We start from the raw sequence: 21,826 nt of genomic DNA on the forward strand, positions 1-21,826 counted from the left end.
ATTTGTCATCTGGTGGACACAGTGTCTGCATCTTAAGGTGATTCAGCAACAGAAAAGAAGTGGTGTCAAAATCGAGGCCTGGCAACTCCTGTCTCCGTTGTGCTTTTGTTTTGCTTTTAGGTATTCCAAATGCTGCTAGAGTTCTTGGAGCAAAATATTGTCAAGGTGTGGGAAGTGCTTTCTTAGCAGAGTATTGCTACCCTACAATAGTCGCATCTTCTCTCCAGTCTAGTGCTTTTGGATTAATATGCCCACCAAATCTGTTTCATTACAAGTCTGTTTATTAACATCATGCGTAATGATGATCAAACCTATGTTCTCTGGCACTTCACTATAAAGGATTTTGCTCCTTGAGGGGATGACCCCGCCTTATCCTTTTTTTGTGCCTCACACTGTAGTCTCTGTATTAACTACTTTGTGCTAACATCACTACATATTGAGCTAAGTTGAATCAGTGTTCATATGTATGTGTTTATATATATGTGTGTGTGTTTATGTATGTGTGTGATTAGTTTTACAATGAGAAACAAGAGTACAACTTTTGTTAACCCTATAGATATATTCCTATTCAAAAGGAGAAATGGGAATGAATAGCAAATTTGAAGAGAGTTGGAACATTTCATGTCTATGTAGGTATTAAAATTTTAGATTTTTTTCACCACTGATAAAACCTATATGGTAAGGAAAATTACTTGGTTGAAAACTAGGGCAGACTATTGCCTCTCTATACGTTGAAGGTGGTGGGCTCTTTTATAAAGACATAGAAAGCTTTATGTGCCTGCAAACCGTTTACATTTGCAGTGGAGAAAATTCTAATTACCCATTTAATATTCTTTTTCTGTAAAAACCTACCAGAAACCTTTGATTTCCTCTTTTCTGGATTACTGTTAAATGTTGACCTGGAACCAGCACAATGTATATATACCTTTTAATTATTTTTTCTTCTAAAGACTAAAGCACCAGAAACAAAACAAATGAGCAAAGGGAAAAAAATAGAGGGAGAGAGAGACACACTCAGAAACAGACTCTTAACTATAGAGAACAAACTGATGGTAACCAGAGGGGAGATGGGGAGGAGAGGGGGTGGCTAAATGGGTGATGGGGATGAAGGAGGGCACTCGTAATGAGCACCGGGTGATGTACGGAAGTGTTGAATCACTATATTGTACACCTGCAACTAGTATTACATTGTATGCTAACTCACTGGAATTTAAGAAAAACTTTAAAAAAACAGACTAAAGTGCCAGTGACTTGGCACAACTGTGGTAAAATGTTGAGAATATACAGATTCTTATTGTGAATAAATTTACCATGCCCCAGAAGGGGTATTGCCTTGTAAAATATATTAGAAGCAAAGCTGTCCAATTTTATAGACCAAAATAAAAAATATGTGAGCACAAATGTGGAAATATGTAACTTCCATAAGGACTTTTGCTTTAACACAAATTTAGTGAGAATTGTTCTGTAGCTTGCTACTGCCACCTATTGGTTTTCAATTCTTGGTCTTCACCTACTGGTTTACTGTAATACATAGAGATAAAAGGAAATTAGGTCTATTTATTGGAATCCTTAAAATATTCTTTGCTTAGGGCGAGACAGAATTTTTATGTGGTCCACACAGGGTTTACTTGGTAGTATGCTTTTAGTGAACAAACTCATAAGTCTCTCTCCACTGTTAACAATGTGCTATTTCTGTTTGAGTTTCTGACAAACCTTTTTCCCTTTGTCATCTTTTCCTAGTTTAATGGATCGAGAAGTGGCATTGCTTGCTGAAATGGACAAAGTGAAAGCTGAAGCAAGTAAGATTGATCTGTAGTTAAAGCTATTACCAGTTAGTACGTATTTGCCTTTTGACCCTCATAACAAAAGCTCAATATAAATGCCACTAGAAGAGTTTATATATTTATTTAAACAATCTTGAGCAGTTGTACTGCCCTGGCATATGAATCCTTTCAGGTGAAACAACCTTACAAGAACCTGTTTCTTAATATTTTTTAATTTTAATATTTTGAATGTAAAATTCAATGTCTAAGGGAGTACTTCATGGTTTCTGCCACCACAGCACCAACTTAGGAAAATAAAGTATCCTTGCAGGTGCCTGGGTTTTGTTTTATTTTGGTTTTAGCTTCCAGTGATTGAACAATTCCATCGGGTTTTTTTCTACTTGGCAAAAAACGTTTGGCATAATCAGAGGAGACTTGACTGGGTTACCTACACGTTAGTATAAACATTCCTGTCATTACCTATCTCCGAACTTTCTCTGTTTTCTCGGTTTTAGAACAGTCTTCACTCAGTGGCTGTGATCATTAGGTAGGGGAATTCAATGAAATTAAGTTTTAGGATATCATGACTAGGGTTCCTTGAAAGCCTACTAAAAGATTCTGGAAGAATAGACTCTAACTTGGGTAATTTGTGGGGTTTTGTAGCAAAGAACCAGATACGTTTTTTGTCCTTTCTGTTAAAGGTTAGGTAAAAGATACACAGCTGTAGGGAAAGAAGCGCATGTCAGTTGCAGCTTCCACAATGGCACTGACTGGGGCTTTTCAGCAGTGGGTTTTACCTCCATGTGCTGAATGCTAGATTTGTAATTAGGAGGGTGTTTCTTTTAACCTGCTCTCAAACTGGTAAGAATGGAAATGGGTTGAGATGATGACTCACAATTAAATCATTTGTGTTTATGGTCATGGGCCAGAGGAGACACGGAGCTGAGTTCAGTTTTGATCTGAAATGTTGAACAGGTACTCTCCACTGTTTTTCAGAAGTGAGATTTCATTTAAATCGAGTGGTATATCCTGAAATGTCTAAATGTGACAATTTCGATCCATTCATGTACCTTTGTGTTCTATTTTGAAGAAGTTTCAGATAAAATAAAACTAGTGAGAAGACATAGTCCTTTTGAGAAGGTGCTTTTTAAAAACAGAACTTTTACAGAAAATTCCAAACATATTTCAAAGAGATAGGCTAATATAATTGACTGCCCTCATCCAATTTCAACTAATTATCAATTCGTGACCAATCTTTTTTTATCAAATTAAGAGCTACAGAGTTTTACTTAATTTCATCAATTGTATATCTGTATCTCCTTTCTCTCATGCTAAAAATCCTGGTTTTCTCTCTTTTTTTTTTTTTTTTTAAAGATTTTTATTTATTTGACACACACAGAGAGAGAGCACAAGCAGGGGGAGTGGCAGGCAGAGGCAGAGGGAGAAGCAGGCTCCTCACCAAGCAGGGAGCCTGACCTGGGGCTCGATCCCACGACCCTGAGATCATGACCTGAGCCGAAGGCAGACGCTTCATTGACTGAGCCACTCAGGCGCCCCAAGAAACAGTTATTGTTGCAGTGCCCTTCCACAGACACTTAGTACGACAAAATCTTTGGTTAGGGGCAGCCGGGACAACCACACTGATCAAATTAATTATATAAACTTTGTCACCCTGATTTTCTACTTTGATATACAGCAGGCTGGGGTGGAGTTAAATCCAAGTGTCCCCTTACACACTCTTGGATTTTCAACCTCTGCAGTGATAGCACAGTCCTCTTCCACAAGTTACGTTCCTGCCCATAGAGCCCCTTCCCTTGTAGCCCGCCCTGCTTCGATGGGCTCATCCTGCCTGGGCAGTGCGGCTCCTCCAGTAGGCCGTGCAGAGCCTTCTGGCTGCACCGATGACCGTGCTCCCTCGGGGTTTCTAAGCCCGCTCTCCCCAGTCTTCTTGTTTCTCTGACCAGCCCTTCTCCATCTCCTGAAGTTCTGCCCTCAAGCCTCTGCTCTTTCCCCTACACATTCCTCCTGGACCATCTCCCTCCTGTTTGAAACCCTCCCACCAGCTCCCCATGACCATGAGGACAAACAGGAACCTTTTCTTCCTGTGCCCTAGAAGACTCTGCACACCTGATTCCTGACCCCTCACCAGTCTTCTACACGTCACCTTTAAAAATCCTCGTTCTCAGGGCACCTGGGTGGCTCAGTCGGTTAAGCAGCTGCCTTCAGCTCAGGTCGTGATCCCAAAGCCCCAGGATCCAGCCCCGCATCGGGCTCCCTGCTGAGGAGGGAGCCTGCTTCTCCCTCTGCTCCTCACCTCTCTCATTCTTTCTTGCTCTCTCGCACTTTCTCAAGTGAATAAATAAAATCTTTAAAAGAAAATCCTTGTTCTCAGTGTCACTAAATGTAATTACTCATTTACCAATACTTTCAAGAATGTGCTTCTTTTTCTTTTTTACACATAATCGTTTTATTAATTTATATGTTCACAGTACTTCACAGTTTTAGAGTTTTTTCACTCATTCGTCTATGATCTTCACATTAACCTTATGAGATAATTGGGTTTTCCTATTTTTGTTTTCATTTAGTAAACGAAGAAACTAGTCCTTTGGAAAAACTGTGACTGATCCCAGGTTATGTAATTAGGTCCTCCCATATGTGTGGAGATCTTGACTTGACACATTTCCTCCATGTTGAGATCTATGCTTTTGTCTTAGAATCCTAGAGTGTAGGAGCTGAGAAGCAAGTGAATTTGGCAGACAGGTTTTATCTTGGGAGCCAGATCAAGTAGATCATTTGTAACTGTTGGGCTTCGGTGTCAAGAAACTTTTGTAGGCACATTCCTCACTTACTGGGAAAGTTCTTACTGATTAACTTGCTGTGGATAGGGGTACCCCATAGGTGGCACACATGTGGCAATCATGCTCAGTAAAATTGCTAAAGACATTCAGCTCTCTGGAATACCTGATGTAGCTCTTGGAAAATTCTATTTATTTTCTAACACAAATTTGGCTAATTTCTAAGTAGGTTACAGGATTCTATGTATAACAGTTAGGAACTGAGTTTGACTGCATGCAACAGAGTGGCCTAAATAAATGTGAGTTTATTTTTCTCTCATGAGATGAAAGGTCTGGAGGTAAGTGATCAGGGCTGGCAAGACATCTCCAAAATGACACGAGGGACCCAGGCTTCTTTGTCTTTGTACCCAGCCATCCTTAGAGTGTGCTTATGGTCAAAAGATACCTCCTAAGGCTCCAGTCGAGGAGAGGCAAAATGTTACCTGCTGGCTAAGACTCCTTTAAAGAGATGTCCTGTAAACCCCGCCCCATGAGTTCTGCTTAGATCTCAGTGACCAAACCATGTGATAACATAACCAAGTCATGTGATAACACAATTATCTTATCTGTAGCAAAGCCAAGAAATGTAGATTTTTACCTAAGCAGATTGGTACCCAAAACATTGGACTTCCAGTAGGAAGAAGAGGAGAATGGATATGCAGTGGCTAACAGTCTTTGCTCCAGTCCACCCCTCAACTACCCGACATCCTTCTTTTTTAAAAAGTGGGAACACACTCACCTCCTCCTCAATGGCAACACCTCCAAAGACTCATCTAGTTAGAATATTCAGCTGAAAGTCCAGGACTGCTGGGTAATTTCAGATCTTTCAACAGGTCTGAATATGGCATGTTGTGGTCTGGGGTCCCATAAGTTAAAAGACAAGTTAAATTCCCCCTCCTCCAATGTTATACAGATAGAGAAAGTAGAGGATAATTATAGTAAAAAATGCCCACCTGGAAAAGCAGTGATCCAATCTTACTGGACAGGAATAGCAGAGTCCCTGCCCTTCTAATAGAGAAAGTTCCTTGGTTCATATGGCAGCTCCTAGTTCTGCTTCCTTGGAGGATTTCTTTTGCTCACATCCTCTGTAGCCCCTGGTTCTCTACTCAGAGATTTTTTCCCCCCATATTGTCTCTTGTCCTCCATGGCCATATCTGAGTTATATATCCAGGAGCATGCCAAAGAATATACTTCTTACGAGGCTGTAAACCATCTAAATATCCACCATTAGGGGACTTGGTAAATAATGATAGTATAGCCACATAGTAGAATACAATGTGGCTGTTAACCAGTGAGGGAGATCCAGCATATTAATAGCGAATGGACTTTGAGATATGTTAAGTAAAAATAGCTAAGGTAAAGGAGAGGACCATGTGTATGATATACTCCCATCCATGAAGAGGGGGAAAAGGGAAGAAGATTTGCTGTGTGTGCCTAGAATACATCTGGAAGAATGCATACGAAATTGTTAACATTGGTTTCTATTGGGGAGGCAACTACAAAGTCAGAGGTAGGAGGGACACTTTTACTTTTCGTCTTACACCCATTTATTCTAGGTGAATTTTTTTTACCCTGGGTACATATTTCTGTTTTAATTCATAGGTTTCTTGATTAAAAGAATTTTTTTTGACTGGGAAGAGGAGAAAGAGAAATGACAAATGATATATGAGTCTTTATGATTCATAAAAAGTGTTTACCATTTAACTGCCTTCAGAGTCCCTCAAGAAGGTGGAAACTGGACCTTTGGTATTTTCATTTTCTGGATGGGTGGGCAGCTAAGGCTTTGGCTGTCCAAATACATACTGCAAGGCCCATATTTCCAGTTCTTCTTTATCCTACTTAGCAGAACATAAAACTCATACTCTCCTTTTCTCCACAGTGGAAATTTTGTTGAGCCGACAAAAGAAAGCTGAACTTCTAAAGAAGATGACTGATGTGGCTGTTCGAATGTCAGAGGAGCAATTGGTTGAGCTGAGAGCTGATATCAAGGTAAAACTTTCTTCTCCTCTCTGCCTTTCTTCTTACCCTCGGGGACTGAAGCAGCAGATCTCCATAATTCATGGCCATGTCTCATATATTGAACTCAAGATCTTCCCTTTTCAAACCTGGCCCTCTCAATGTTCCCTTTCTCTGGAAGCGGTACTGTCATCTACCCAGGTGTCCAACCTGGAAACCTTAGAAAATTTCTCCTTTCCCACATTATATCTATCAGCAGACCCTGTCCATTTGACCTCCTACCAAATCTCAGCTCTGACCTTTTCTCCTTATCTCCACCACCACCGTCATGGTCAAGCCACTGTTATCTCTCATTTGGCCTTCTGTCATAGCCTCTTAACTGATTCCACCCAGCCACTTTGCCACTGCCCCACTTTCCCCAGCCCTCTGTTCCTCACACCATAGTAACCTGCTTCAAACCTTCCATTGCTTTTAGGATAAAGACTGTAATCCTTAACATGGCCTATAGGGCTCTGCAGGGTCAGGTTCTGCCACCATCTTATTTCACACCATGTCCCCCCTTGTTCTCTATATATGCTGGCCATCTTTGCTTCTCCTTTCCACAAACATATTCTGTTCCCTCCTGCTAGAGGGCTACTGCATATGCTTTTCAGTCTGTACAAAACACACCCCCCACCCACTTCCAGCACACAGATAACCAGGACCTACTCATGCTTCCTAACTTTCCTGTCATATTCCCTATTTTGTGCCTTCCTAGCATAGTTACCATTTTGTGTTCATCTGACTGATCTGTCTTTCCAGCTAGATGGTGAACTTTACAATGGCAGGAACTGGCACGTCTCCAGCACCTAGCATAGTGCCTTGGCACATAGTAGATAATCAGTAAATATATATATTTTTTAAGATTTTATTTATTTATTTGACAGAGAGAGAGACAGCGAGAGAGGGAACACAAGCAGGGGGAGTGGGAAAGGGAGAAACAGGCTTCCTGCCGAGCAGGGAGCCCGATGCGCGGCTCGATCCCAGGACCCTGAGATCATGACCTGAGCCGAAGGCAGTCACTTAACCAACTGAGCCACCCAGGCGCCCCATCAGTAAATATTTAAATGGTTGGTTGATTCTGATTTTTTTTTTTTAAAGATTTTATTTATTAGAGCACAAGCAGGGGAAATGGCAAGGAGAGGGAGAAGCAGGCTTCCTGATGAGCAAGGAGCCCAATGCGGGGCTCGATCCCAGGACCCTGGGATCATGACCTGAGCCAAAGGCAGATGCGTAACTAACTGAGCCACCCAGGTGCCCCTGATTCTGATTTTATAAGAAAAATGAGCAGTTTGATTACATTGTAATCTGTTTATAACGGTGACCGAGGTTCAACACTCATACATTTTAAATTCTTGTATAAAGAGCAAGTGTTTCTGAGACTAAGGGTGGAAACGTGAAAGAGGTTGAGGTGTTCATGGGTAGTGGTAGACATTGGCTTTCTAAATGATAACCTGTGAGCTGTGGGAACAAGGGGAGTTGGCCGACCCTCTTCCTAAGCCCTTAACCTCTGCTCTTCTGGAACACGTGAGACTTTCTGCCATCTTTAAGAGGGGCACTTGCTGTAGAGGCTGTTTCACAGTCTTTGTAAAGTGAAAACAGGTGGAAGATCAAGTAAGCCCTTCCAGGTATCCTTGTCACCATTCTGAGCCAGTCTTTCATTCCTTCCCCCTTAAACTCTATTGGGGTGAAATAGCAAAACAATGCCAATATGAAATTACCGTTTCTGATTAACTAGAACTATATTACTAAAAATTATAGAAAGTCATCTTCACATTGATGCCAGTCAGTCTCATTCAACTCTCTGGGAGAAGCCGGAAACCCCTTTGGAATTAGATGAGAGTTCTGGCTCTCACAGGCTTCATCTGTTCTCCTTCCCACGTGGTTAAAAAGCTGCTAGAAATATTTCTGCAGGCTGACTAAGGATCTGTTTCTCTCCACGTTTTCAGTGTACCGAAGTGGGTGTGGTGCAATTTAAATGTCTTATTTCCAGATCATTTTATTTCTGTCATTCCTGTTATGTCTCTGGCTCAACAAACCCTAGAATTTGTTTCAGAATTACTCTCCGACTAATATTACATGTCTGAAGGCTTTATGTCACAGAGGTTCATGTTTCCTAAGCCACAGTGTACTCTGAAGCTTTAGGACTTCAAGGCTCAGAGGGAATTTTGATGTCTCCTTACCCATTTACTGCTTCTAGATCCATCCCAAGGATTCTGATGCATTTGATTGTACCCCTTGAAAATACAGAGTGGAATTAGACCACCTGCCAGAGGGCTGCTCTGAGGAGTTCAGTTCTTGTAAATTATATCTAGGCCTTTAACTTGTCTTTTTCACCTCCTTTTCATCTGGGGAGAAAAAAAAAAAAAGATCCCAGGCTACCTTGGAGATTGTTTACTGAAAGACACCCCCAGAAGCACTTTATTCCTGACATGTTTCTTGTCCCACAGTCTCTAGTTAGTTTTGACCCAAGGGGTTGATTACTTTTCAGCTCAGTCTGCTCAAAAGGATTAAATTACTTGCAGCACAAACCCTTCTCATTTGCAAGGTTGGCTTTTCACATGAATGATTTTCCATCTCAGGAAGTTGTCCCCATTTTGAGGACTATAACAAATCCTACTTCATAAAGGGATGAAGTGGATTTCCTAAGGAAGTTCCTATTAAAGAACACCAAGCCATCTGTTTACATGGAATCACTGTTGTAACTTATGAGCATTTTTGCTGCCTCTGCCTCTGTATAAAATGGAACAGAGTAGTCAACAGTGGAAAGATGGCCCTCTACTATAAACTTTTTCTTCTATCTCTACAATTTATTTCTCTTGATTATACCTAATGGGCTTTGGCCATCATGGAGCATTTCATAAAGCTCCCCAATAGATTTCTCTTTGGGCCTTAAGAAAATGACTGGATTTCGTCGGTCACCCAGCATAGGTAATATGATGGCCATTTTGCAAAATTTGAAGCAAAAAAAAAAGGCAGCAGGAAATAATTCGATTTCATCTCTATATAGCAAGCTGTGGTTTCTGCTTGTCTTAGCGCTTGTCTCACCTGGAGGTTCTCCTTTGTCCTTTCCCCAGCACTTTGTCAGCGAGCGTAAATATGATGAGGATCTGGGACGAGTAGCCCGGTTCACCTGTGACGTAGAGACCCTAAAGAAGGACATTGAGTCATTTGGACAAGGTAAGATGGTGAGGGATTCTGGATGCTAGAGATGGTGATGAGAAGACCCTGCTTGTCAGAGACTGAAGTTGTGGCTTCTCCACTGATTCATCTTTAGTGCCTCTTGGGTTTTTATTTGCTTGTTTTTGTGAAAAGTAATTCTGAGATACCTAAGAAGTCACCAGATGCAGAGTCTTTGAGCTCAGAAGATGGGCGTTTTCCAGCTCTCTAAATCTGCAATGTTAGGGGGCTCTGGAGTCAGACCAAGTTTGAATCGTTGCCTTTACATTAACCTCTAGAGCTTCACTTCACTCCTCTCCCAAGTGGAGATAACAATATCTGCCTGGCCTGGCACAGAATAGGTGCTTAAATAATGGCTGTAAGGGTAGGGGGAGCCCTCCCCTAACTTGAGAGCTTATAGGGACACATCAGTCAAACATTGAGCTCAGCTCCTTTATTCTTTCTGTGTCAGTAGAAAAGTGAAAGGTTGGACCTAGAGCAGTGGTTGTGAACTCAGCATCAGTCCAGGCTTAAAACCAAGAAAAAAATGTAAGAGGTAGTTTTAAGTCATTGAATTCTGACAAAATTTGAAGTGAAAATATTCATATTTTTCAGTTACATTAGTATTTTGAATTTGGGATTATTTTTGCAGAAAGAACCTTGGGAGGATACATGTTTGTTATAAAGACTAGTTCTGTTCATGTTTAACTAATCTTGATTATTTATATCTTGCATCATACAAATTTTTTTAGAAAACGATTTAGCTTTTTATTCAGCTTTTTCTTTCTTTGTGAAGTCAGTACTTCAGAATGTTCCCTCATAGGAAACTGAGCATATGGCCCATACTATTGTTCCTAGGCTTAGTCAGCTGCTGGAGCCATAACCAGGAGTTTAGTAGGAGATGCTGAGAAGTCATTAGTTGGTGGGGGAACGATTACTCTGCTCTTACACTGTTCTCCTGTCTCTGAGCGTTCCTTTACAAACCAATGGGGATTCACTAACCGGAATTTAAATAAAAACTTGAAAAAACAAAAAACAAAGCAGTGAGGATTTGGAAGGAGTGGAAGAGGGCAGAAGGGAGATTTTGCTTCCTGTTACCCATTTTATAAGCTTACCTTTACAACTACTCAGGTAGACAGTTCTTTATCTTAAATTGCTTATTGTGAAATGAAGAAATAGGGAAAACCTTACCCATCATGCTCATCCATCATATGACAGCATACTCCTCATGTTTTCATTCAGTGTCCCATCCAAAGAACAGCTATTCAACCAGATCCCGATGCAGCTCAGTTACATCTGTGTCCTTGAGTAGCCCGTGTGACGCCTCTGCTGCTTCCTCGTCCACCTGGGCCTCTGCTCCCAGCCTTACAGGTGCTAACAAGAAAAATTCGGCACCAGGAGAGACTCCTGCAGCCACGGCAAACTCCAGTGGCCGACCCTTCCAGCCTCATCGAGAGGTAACCCAGCTGCCCCACTAAGCCAGTGATGGAGAAAAGTTACCAGATTGTCACCATTTAAATGCTGACAGCTCAGTCCATTACCTTCCTCTCTTGATGCCCATTCCACACCTATTTTGAATCCCTTCAGCCCCAGTTAGTTCCAGAGAAAGCATTTGGTATGTCTGTTCCGAACCACCAGCTAGCTTAGATTTCCTGTTGCCAGGACTGCTGACTTTCTCAAGTTGGTGGCAATCCTAGCTATTGTAGGTAGTATTGCCTGGTAATTAGCCGTGCCCCCATCTCAAGGTGGAGGAACAGCATAGTGGCAGGCTCTGCAGAATGTGTCGGCGGCAGCAGCTCTCTGGAAGCACAGTGTGGAGTATCTCAGGGAGAGAGCGTGAACCTGGTGGTGTGGGGGGCGAACACCAGGAAGTTGAAACATAATCCGTAGTTTCTTTTCCTGGTTTGAAGAAGATACACAAGAGCAATCCAAGGCAGTGCTGTGCAGAACTGGGATTACATTGGAAGAGGAGGACAAAAATAAAACCCTGGGCCGTAAGCCTTCTGGGTTGTAATGTGAAAGATGTCCTAAATATCACAGCAGCAGGATTTAATCTATGGCTGGTGATGTATAGCAAAGCAGATTATAATGATGTTTCTTTTATTATTCCAGATGTTCATTATCCCTACAAATGGCTTGTGATCCACAGAGTTCAGCCATGTGATAAGATCCTTGCCCAATTGAGGGTTGGAACAGCCCAAAGAATGTTCTTTCTTCCTTCTTAGCTTTCTTCTTGTGCCCAGCTAAAGAAAAGTGAACTCTCCTTTCCAGTGGACAGCCTAGGGGTGAAAGGTGGGGCAAAAGTAGTGAAGGATTTCTTAATTCTGGGGTAGTGGCTAGGTTGGATTGGCTGACACAATTCTGGGAGTCTTGAGAGGTAACTGAGTCCCAAGTGTGGGATACCACAATTTAGGCTTTCAGAATACTCCTGTAAGCTGAACTGGAACAGACAGGGTGTCATAATGCCAGAGTGTTTTGAACACTGTAATCTTTTATTCTCAGGTATTGCCGGGGAACAGACGAGGAGGACAAGGCTACAGGCCACAAGGCCAAAAGTCCAGTGACCCCATGAACCAAGGGCGACATGACAGTATGGGTCGTTACAGAAATAGTTCATGGTATTCATCTGGTTCCAGGTATCAGAGCGCTCCATCCCAGGCATCAGGAAACATTAGTGAACGGGGCCAGGCCCACTCTGCAGGGACCAATGGAACTGGAGCCAGCATGGAGCCCAGCCCACCCAAGCCCTCATTCAAAAAGGGGCTCCCCCAGCGCAAACCTAGGACCTCTCAGCTTGGGGCTGTGAACTCTTGAGGTTCCAGCTGGCCTCTCTCCTCTATCCTACACAATTCAACTTGGTAACTGGACTTATTAGGAAACTTATAGTTAGATGTAATAATAAAAAGAAGTTTACACATATCACTTTTTATGCCATTCTAAATATTTTTGGTTTTTTCTCTCCTCATTTCCTCTTTACCATTTTTGGAGGGGAAGCTGTTTCTTCCCTTGACCTTTCCCAATGATATGGATTGATTCTGATTGGTCATTTCCACCCGGAATCACAGGCCACTGATGCCAGGTTTCCCAAGGGTCAGCAGTGCCTTTCCCGGTGCACAGGGCCTTTCAGTTGCTGGAAGAGGCCTTCCTCAGCACCTTCCTGCTGTTCAGGCTCTCAGGAGGAGGAGGTGGGTCAGAGCTCGTCCAGCTGCCTCTCCAGGCTAAGCAGAAGCCACACGTTCCTGTCAGGTGCCCTCTACCTGGCAGTGTGACCAGGAAAGGCAGTGAGGGGATTGTGTCCTGCACTGAATTAAGCCAGAGAAGGGGACATTTAATTGGTGAAACGGAAGGAACACTAGAAAACGTTTGAGAATCTGCCTCCGCTCTCAGAACGTACCTGAGATTGACCCTCAGGTCAGGGTTCCAGTCTCTGGCTTGGCCCCATAGCTTTACCCGCTATCTCTTCAGAATGCCCAAAGCCTTGTTTTCCTATCGCCTTAGACTGCAGACCAGTCTAAGGAAATCGGTGGGAGAGTAGCATTTAATTAAAGGAGAAAACAAGTATTTCTTGGTTTCAATGTTTGAAGATTTTTGTTGTTATTGTTCTCCCTTGTTCCTGAATCCTCTTCTGATCCTCAACCACATTTATAGCAATATAATTAGTGTTGATCTAAGGTGTTACCCATCAGAAAATTGCCGCAGTCTTTATAGTTGAATAAATAAAAACAACTGCATAAATGTTCCCACCTTTGTCTCACAACAGCGAATGCCTTCATTTCATTAGCCGGGTTTCTTTGGGCCTCGTGGGGCAGAAGTCACTCGGGCAGCTTGTTTGGGCCTTAAATGAGGGTGGCTGATTCCTAAGTCATTTGTCTACCGCCTAGCTTCGGCACCAGACGAAAATGTGAAGGCCAGCATGAGCAAATGCAGCTGTTCCCTGTGGGAAAGGATTCGTGTATAGGGAACGGTGACTTTCCAAAGGAAGCTTGCCAGTTGAGAAAAACCCCACTGCCAGCAACTCTCCTGGGCAACCCCTCTCCTCCGAGGCCTGCCTGCCCCTTGACAGGCATAGCAAGTGTAATGGTGTAATTGAGCGCCTGCATGTAGCAGGTGGCACTGGGGCCAGACCCCTCCACCCCACACCACCCCCAGCATCTATGATTGAGTAACAGCAGAGCTTTTCCTTCTCCGGAGTCTGCAGGCCGGCCTGCAAGCGGCAGTGGGGCAGAACTTAGCCGCCTCAGGGCTTCCCTTGGCTCTTTGGCTGCAGCTCAGCTGCCAGAGTTCAGGTTGGTTGAACAGATTGAGAGAGGAAGAGAGAGAGAGAGAGAGAGAGAGAGAGAGAGAGAGAGTGTGTGTGTGTGTGTGTGTGTCTTTCAGTAAAAAAAACAGTAGTCAGGGAATACTGGGAAGCCATTTTCTTTCTTTTTTTTTTTAAAGATTTTATTTATTTATTTGAGAGAGAGAGAATGAGAGAGAGCATGAGAGGGAAGAGAGTCAGAGGGAGAAGCAGACTCCCCGCTGAGCGGGGACCCCCCCCCCCATGTGGGACTCAATCCCGGGACTCCAGGATCATGACCTGAGCCGAAGGCAGTCGCTTAACCAACTGAGCCACCCAGGGGCCCGGGAAGCCATTTTCTAAAGGGCTGATCACCTCATTTGGGGGAATTTGTCCAACAACACCATCAGCCTGCTGGGTGTCAGGGAGAAGCCTTCCTTTTCTGATTAATTGCTTCCCTTTCTATACTTGATAGAAAATCCAGAGATTGAAGTGACCTTGAAGGATTATGAGGTCTTTCCCTGTATCCAGGCAAGACTGTATTTAACCTCCTAGGTGGATGAGGGGCCTCATGTTTGTCAAAACCACCTTGAAGAGGGGCACTGGGCTGGCTTAGTTGTAGAGCATGTGACTCTTGATCTCAGGGTCGTGGTGCCTGGCTGGCTAAGTTGGTTGGGGCTCCTCCAACTCTTGGTTTCGGTTCATGTAGGTGATCTCATGGGTTGTGGGATCAGGCCCGCATTGGGCTCCTTGCTCAGCGGGAAGTCTGCTTGGGGATTCTCTCCCTCTGCACGTCCCCCTACTCTCTCCCTCCCTCTCTCTAAAATAATCTTAAAAAAAAAAAAAAAAAGGCGCCTGGGCGGCTCAGTCTTTAAGCATCTGCGTTCAGCTCAGGTCGTGATCCCAGGGTCCTGGGATCGAGCCCCTCATTGGGCTCCCTGCTCCGCGGGAAGCCTGCTTCTCCCTCTCCCACTCCCCCTGCTTGTATTCCCTCTCTCGCTGTGTCTTTCTCTGTCAAATAAATAATTAGAATCTTTAAAGAAATAATAAAATTTTAAAAAATTTTTAAAAAGAATGTATACAACTTAAATCTCTTTCCATGTCAGTATTCATAAATATACCTTGTTCTTTCTGTGGCTACATAATATCCCATTGTATAAACTTAACATAATTAACCAGTCCCTAATGATGGTTTTCAGTTTTTTGTTATTGTAAGTATTGCTGAAATGAGCATCTTATAATACGTGTATAATTTTTACTTGTGAGTATATCTTAAGGGTAGATTTCTAGGATGGAGTTGCTGGGCCATATAGTTATTGAAAAAGGCCTTTTAAAGATGCATGGATTTACACTCTTCATCAACAACGTTTGGGGGTGCTTTGTACAGCTGCTAAGCTGGAAGCTAAGGAGAGGTAAAGATAAGTAAACTACAGCCCTTCAAGGGGCTGATACCCTAGTTGGGGCGACTGACACATTGAATAAGATACTAGGAGGTAGTAGTGTTACATGAAAGAGCCCCCCTGTCTGGTGTGAGTACAGTGGAGGAAGCACTGTGCTGAGGGCTGGGGCCTGTGCTTACAATAGGACTAGACCAAGGAATGGTCAGGCCTTTGTTCAGTGACTTAGAGATACGGTGACCTCATATTTCAGAATCCCAAGCCAGGGTGCAGTCATGTGAGTACGAATGTATGTATGGGGAAAGGCAAGATAAACTATTTTAGGTTGGGAGTGACCTGGAGAAGCCAGCCAGCAGTGATGATTACCAGTCTGTGAACGAACCTGTACTTTTGGAGATCAGTGAAGTAATGACATGCTGCCCCCTGGAAATTCTGCCACTTGATCTAACAAAATGAGGATCTGTCTTGCCTGATTTATAGGGTTCAATCCACCTTCTTATCCCACCCGGTGGGGTTATATCTATAAGGCAGCACAGTTCGTGGGAGAAAAAGTTGTTCAAATCAGTACATATTTGGAGGTCACCCACCAAGAAGCTCTTGTCACTGTTTGGCCCGCTCGGAGTACCAGAGCAAATCCTGGTAGCCGGAACAATGTGACTGTTCAGTCAGTCAGGCCCGACTTCTGGTTGCATTAGCCACCTGAGCACATTCTTTCCTTCAAACATTGGGGCACCTACTGTGTGCTGGGCACTATGCTGAGTTCTGAGGCAAAGATAAATGGTTCCAGCTTTTTCCTCAGCCACTTTGCCAGTGAAGGAAACAGAGCTCTTAGCTCTTTAAACTCTTGGAAGCCATGGGGCGCCCGGATGCCTCAGTTAAGCGTCTGCCTTCGGCTCGGGTCATGATCCCAGGGTCCTGGGATCGAGCCCCGCATTGGGCTCCCTGCTCAGCGGGGAGTCTGCTTCTCCCTCTCCCACTCCCCCTGCTTGTGTTCCTTCTCTCGCTGTCTCTCTCTCTATCTCTCTCAAAATAAATAAAATCTTAAAAAAAAAAAAAAAAAACTCTCGGAAGCTGTGCCTGGTGGCTACACAGTGTGGTGGAGGTGAAAGACACGGGACTTCTGAGACATACACTTGGATTTTAATTCTGGCTTCCCAACTTGCTAGCTATGTGACCCACTAGCCTTGGGCAAATTACGGCACATCTTCCTGAACTGTAAGTGGACACAATGGCAACTACTTCCTGGAGGGGCAGGAGGGGTTCGCTAACAAGGTGCTGCAGGTCAGCACCCTGGTGCCTGAGCTAACCAGTGACAAACTGAACATCCACTCAGCAGAACTCCTTTGCTTTTCTGTCTCTCCTGCCCTGTTAAAAAGAGTATGAAAGACTTCCCCTATCTCCAGCCAGACAGACCTAGTAAAGAAGGTAAAGAATGACTCCGTTATCCTATCCCTTCTGTAGTTTTTCTCCTGGGTGCTTACCCCCCCAGCACGGTGTGCTCTGTACCCCTTTTGTCTGTCTGCCATACCCGTCAGAGAAGCCCGCCGTCACCTCCTGTTTCCGAGCTCTCAGGGGGCTGGGGGGTGCATGCCAGAGACCGACGGTGCTGACCTGGGTAAACAGCAGCATAGCAGTGCGTGGGAGTGAGGCAGGAGCTGGGGCTGCCCAGCGAAGAGCCAGGGAACGTTCTTTCCGTCCAGGTGCTGAGGCCGCCTTGTTACCCACTCTACTCCTCACCCAGGGGGAGACGCTATCTGACGATGTTACTGGGGAAGGAAACTCACCCACCATCACTGCCACCAGCACAACCATTCCCCAGCCCGCCCGCCCCTTCACTGCCGTCAAAACAGCAGGAACAAATACCACCCACTCTGATTCCTCAGGGAAAAGTCAGGTCTCCTTTTTATGTCTCTCTTCAACTTAACCCAGTTAGGCTTTCTCTATAACTTGATTTCAAACAAATCCGTTTTCTGGTGTTGCTAGAACGCGCAGATTGAGATTGAGATTTCTCAGACTCACTCCGTTGCCCGCCACAGGTGGGACTGCTGTAGACTCCCCTCCCCACAGGGCTGGGGAGCCAGCAGTCAACCACAGTAGCTCCCCATGGTTCAGGGGGGTGGGTTGCTGGGCACTGTGGGCACTCACGACAGGTCACTATCTGAACGCTCGTCAAAATGACCATGCTGTCCCCTTTGAATAGGCTTTTTGCCAAAGGAGAGGACAAAGCACTCCAGCAAGATGGCACAGTAACAAACTGTCAACATAGTCAAATCTTGATTCAGATCTGGTTCCTCCACTTACTAGCCGTATGATATACAGCAGCTTCCGTATATGTAAATAAAACCATGTATCTTCCAGGATTCCCTCGTTTGAAAATGTATTATGGTTTACTCACCCTAGCTAGGATCCTCCACTAACAGAAAAGGAATGACCTAGAATGAGATCACCAAGGAGTGGCCAAGTACTGGAGGCCTCAAAATTTTCCAAAATGTTTGTTTTGGTGGAAATGGGGAACCTTCAGTGAGGCTTCCTCCTGAGCTCATTTCTGCATTCCCAGCACCCACAGCCAGGGCAAGCACTTAGGGGGACTTTGATAACAATCCCAACCATCTACTAAGCTCATCTCAACAGTCCTTTGAGGAGAGATCATTTCACAAATGAAGGAACTGATGCTCTTGGAGATTAACACCCACCTAACTCATATCCCCATCCAAGGTCATCAGTGGCAGACGTAGAATTCAAATCCAGACTCGCCTGACTTGGAAACTTGAGATTTTCCCACCGTTCAACACAGCCTTGGAAGCAGAGCCTGGCCACATTGGCTGAGAGAGCCAGGCTGGAAACAGACCTGGGGACCTCCAGAAAGGAGGGAGAAAGTGGGAAGAGGAGAGGGGAGGGGCCCAGGGCTCTGTTCCTCGACAGCCACCTGCTCTCACCCCTGCACACAGTGACTGACTCCGCCTGCGCTTTGGGGGATGGGGTGCTTTTTCCATCTTTTGTGTCTTGAGCGGTTTTTCCCTTGCTTTGCTCTTCTCTCTCTCCTAGTTCCTTTTGTAGATAATACTCCCACAGGCCTCCCACGGCAGCTCCAAAATGCAGCCTCCTGAATTTCTTCTTTTTGATAATGGCTTTGAGCTGTCTCTGAATAGGGCTCCCTCAACCTTCCCCTCCCTGTGACTTCCCACTATGGCCCAATGAGTCAAGAGTTGGGGAAATGGAAGAGGAAAGGGGCTTACTGTGCTCCCTGACCTCCCAGTACCCCTGTTCACTTCTCAGCTCCTCCTCAACCCCCATCTGTCCGTCTCCTAGACGTGGGTCCCCACCCCTCATTGTATATGTATGGTGGGGGGGGCATGGAAGGAGGAGGCAAGGAATCCATTACTGTTAGCTGAGGGGGCCTTAGGCTAAGTCCAGCAGGAAGACCTGAGAGACTAGGTAAAGTGGAAGAGGGAGGAGAGCAGGAGGCCCTATGCCTGAACACTTGCCTCTGGGCCAAAAGGTCACCTTAAATCAGGTCAGACTGAAGGACTTGGGCAGTGTCCACACCCCCATCCCATACTCACATTCCCACAAATTCTTTGAAGGGCAGTGGGGGAAGGGGTTTAAAGTCCAAAACATAGTTTCATTCTGGTATAAGAAGAGTGATCGTAACATTCAATAAAGGTTAGTATGTTTTCTAGTATATTTGGGACCAGGGCACCAAATCAGTGATTCAGGCATTGATTCTGGAGCTGCTGGAGGAGGCAGTGCATCTTATTTAACCTCTCAGCCTCAATCTTTTCATCTGGAAATTGGCAATTATAACAGTAAATGCTTCATAGAGTTATGAGGAACATTAATCCAAATAAAGCATTTAACACAGCACTTGGCGCAAAGTTAATGCTCAGTAAACGTAAACTATAATTCTTTGCAGCCCCTCTCATTCCATCTACCCCCTGCTCACCCCGACCCGAGGTGTCTGCTTTGGGTTTGTCTAAATATCTAAACCATTGTCTCTAATAACCCAAGTCAGACTAGGCTGACAAGCTGGAAGCCTGAAAATCTGAACGCTTAAATGGGTGACTGCAGGGCCACCCGGATCTGGTGCACAGTCCTCATGAGTGCCCACACAGCTAGCCTGAGGTTCTGGGTCCCCGGTGGGAGATGGCTGTGCTAGAGTGAGGCCGACTCTGGACCTGGGGGTGGAAAGCTGTCAGGGTTGGAACCCTAGTTCTGCCAATTACCATCTTGGTTACCTTGAACAAATACCTCCCCTTCTCCCATTCTTTCTTTCTCTCTCTCTCTGCCTCTGTTTCTCATTTGTGAATGGAGTGTAAGTAGTATCTACCTTGCTTATTTCAAAATTCAAAATCAGATGACAAACTTTTACATGATGCAAATGCCACACGCTGTTCTAAGTCCTTTACTCATGTCATCTTCGCAACAGCCCTCTGAGGTAGTTATCATGTATTACCATCCCCATTTCACAAAGGAGAAAATGGGGCCCCAGAAGGAAAAATCACACAGACAGCAAGTGGCAGGGCTATTGTCAGACTAAGTTGGGCCCTTTCAACCACTGCCTTGTCTGGTCTCCAAGTGAGCTGACTGCTAAACTGCACCCTCTCCTAGTAGAATGTTTGAACATAGTGGAGGGCACGTTGATGGGCTCGGGGGGAGAGCTGACCTTGCTTGCAGAGGTGGGCTTGGGGAGCATGATCTGCAGCTTCCTTGGGGTCATTCTTCCTGGGAGCAGGATTCCGGGATTCAGAGGGTTTGGGTAGGAGAACCCTTCCTCCCCTTTCTCCTAAAGTACCAGCTCGTTTAAATACAGGTGTCTGGGGTTTTGGCCCTTGTAGCAGCTGGACAGAGGGGTGGGGCAGGTGACACTCCTTTCTTTTCAATGCTGGTGGCTGTGGATGTGTCTTCTAGAGTGGTGGTGGTGCTGGGCCTCCCGCTTCCCTCGGGGAACAAATTGCTGTGTTGGCCCGGCGGCTCCTCTGGGCGCGGGCGGTAGCCGCGCTCCCTGGCAAATCGTGGGAGGGAGGAGGAGCGGCGCTGGCAGAGCGAGGCTGGGGGCACCGACGCAGCGCGGAGACGAGCTGCAGACTGTCGCCGCGGCCCCGCACCACTCCGCCCCGCCCGGGCCCTCCCCTGAGAGGGTCCCTGCGGCCACCGCGCCCCCTACAGCGCGGAGCCCAGTTCCCCGGGACTGGAGGGGGTGGGGCAGCGGAGGCTGGGTCCCTCTCACTCCCCGCTCGCAGGCACCCACGCACGGGCTTAGGAAGTTCTCCCAGTGTCTGACGTCCTACCCGTCCGCTCTATTTGCAACCCTGACCTTCTGGAGCAGCGTGAAAGAGGCCAAAGGTGACAAATAATAGAAATAGAGGGGCGGGACCAAGGACCTAGGGCTACTCCCCTCTCTCCCACACCCTTCTCTCTCTCTCTCTCTCTCTCTCTCTCTCTCTCTCTCTCTCTCACACACACACACACACACACACACACACACACACACCGGCACTCACGGAGAGCGTCTCAACCCTACTTCCAGGGCTGCCCACCCTCCAGTCTCCTGACAGTTCCTGCCTGCAGCTGTACCTCCCAGTGATGAGGGTCAAGTTGAGGCTGAGCATGGCCTGGATGCCCAGAGGCTGTGTTTAGACACCGCCCTCCCCAACTCCTTTTAGACTTTTATGTACAGTTGGGGCCCCTCCAGGGGCCGCAACCTCCGCCAACTACCGGCCTCCCCCACCTCCGCCCAGTTGCCCAGCCCCCCTTTCCCACTATATTTTTCCTCGGGGAAAGCGTCTTCTAAAACACCCCCCACCCCAGCCGCTCACCCCCCGCCGGAGCTCTCCTCTTGTCCCTCCGGGGGAGGAGAGTCTGCGAGGCTCAGTGCGAACCCCCATGCTGCAGAGAAAGATGCCTCGCCCCTGCGCTGAGTCAGCCCGAGCGGGACCAGGCGCTCGCCGGTCTTCTCCGAGGGGCGGGCGGGGCCGCTTGGGGCGGCTCGGGCGGCCGCCGCGGCGGGGGGTAGAGGGACCGCCGCCTCCCCTGCCCCCCACCGAGGTCCCGAGGGGAGGAGATCCCTAGGCGGGAGGCCTGTCCCTTTAAGGAGGCGGCCCTGCCTGGGTGTGCCCGTCTCCATGGTTACCCCGGTGCAGGCGGCGGGCGCCGGAGGGAGGGAGGGAGGCTGCCGCCTCTCCCCGACAGACGGAGGGAGCTGCGGGAACCCGGCGCCGAGCGGAGCCCGAGCGGGAGCCGACCCGCAGCCGAAACAGGAGCCGCTGCCGCTGCCGCCGCCGCCGCCGCGAACGGAAGGTGCAGAGAGCGCAGCGCGCGACGAGCTCGGAGCCCAGGATTCGTGGGCGGCCAGGACGCGAGAGGCCGCGCGCCATGCTCCGGGCCCCGACGGCGGGGACGCCC

At 46.2% G+C, this 21,826-nt stretch overlaps 1 protein-coding gene across 2 annotated transcripts in view; it reads left to right on the top strand.

Annotated features, from left to right (window-relative positions):
* SPATS2 (spermatogenesis associated serine rich 2) overlaps nt 1–13,508 on the top strand; it is a 149,332-nt gene extending 135,824 nt beyond the window's left edge. For both annotated transcript variants that reach the window (XM_028125719.2, XM_028125718.2), the window contains exons 9-13: nt 1,741–1,799; nt 6,477–6,586; nt 9,670–9,772; nt 10,994–11,208; nt 12,254–13,508. In XM_028125719.2, the coding sequence (XP_027981520.1) occupies nt 1,741–1,799; nt 6,477–6,586; nt 9,670–9,772; nt 10,994–11,208; nt 12,254–12,565 (799 nt within the window). In that variant the 3' untranslated portion in view covers nt 12,566–13,508. The remainder of the gene's footprint in view (nt 1–1,740; nt 1,800–6,476; nt 6,587–9,669; nt 9,773–10,993; nt 11,209–12,253) is intronic.
* The last annotated feature ends 8,318 nt before the right edge of the window (nt 13,509–21,826 follow it).

This window comes from Eumetopias jubatus, unplaced genomic scaffold (genome assembly GCF_037043125.1).
Source record: "Eumetopias jubatus isolate StellerSeaLion01/CBP00866 unplaced genomic scaffold, mEumJub1_p1.0 scaffold_8, whole genome shotgun sequence".
In the NCBI taxonomy this organism is placed as follows: domain Eukaryota; kingdom Metazoa; phylum Chordata; class Mammalia; order Carnivora; family Otariidae; genus Eumetopias; species Eumetopias jubatus.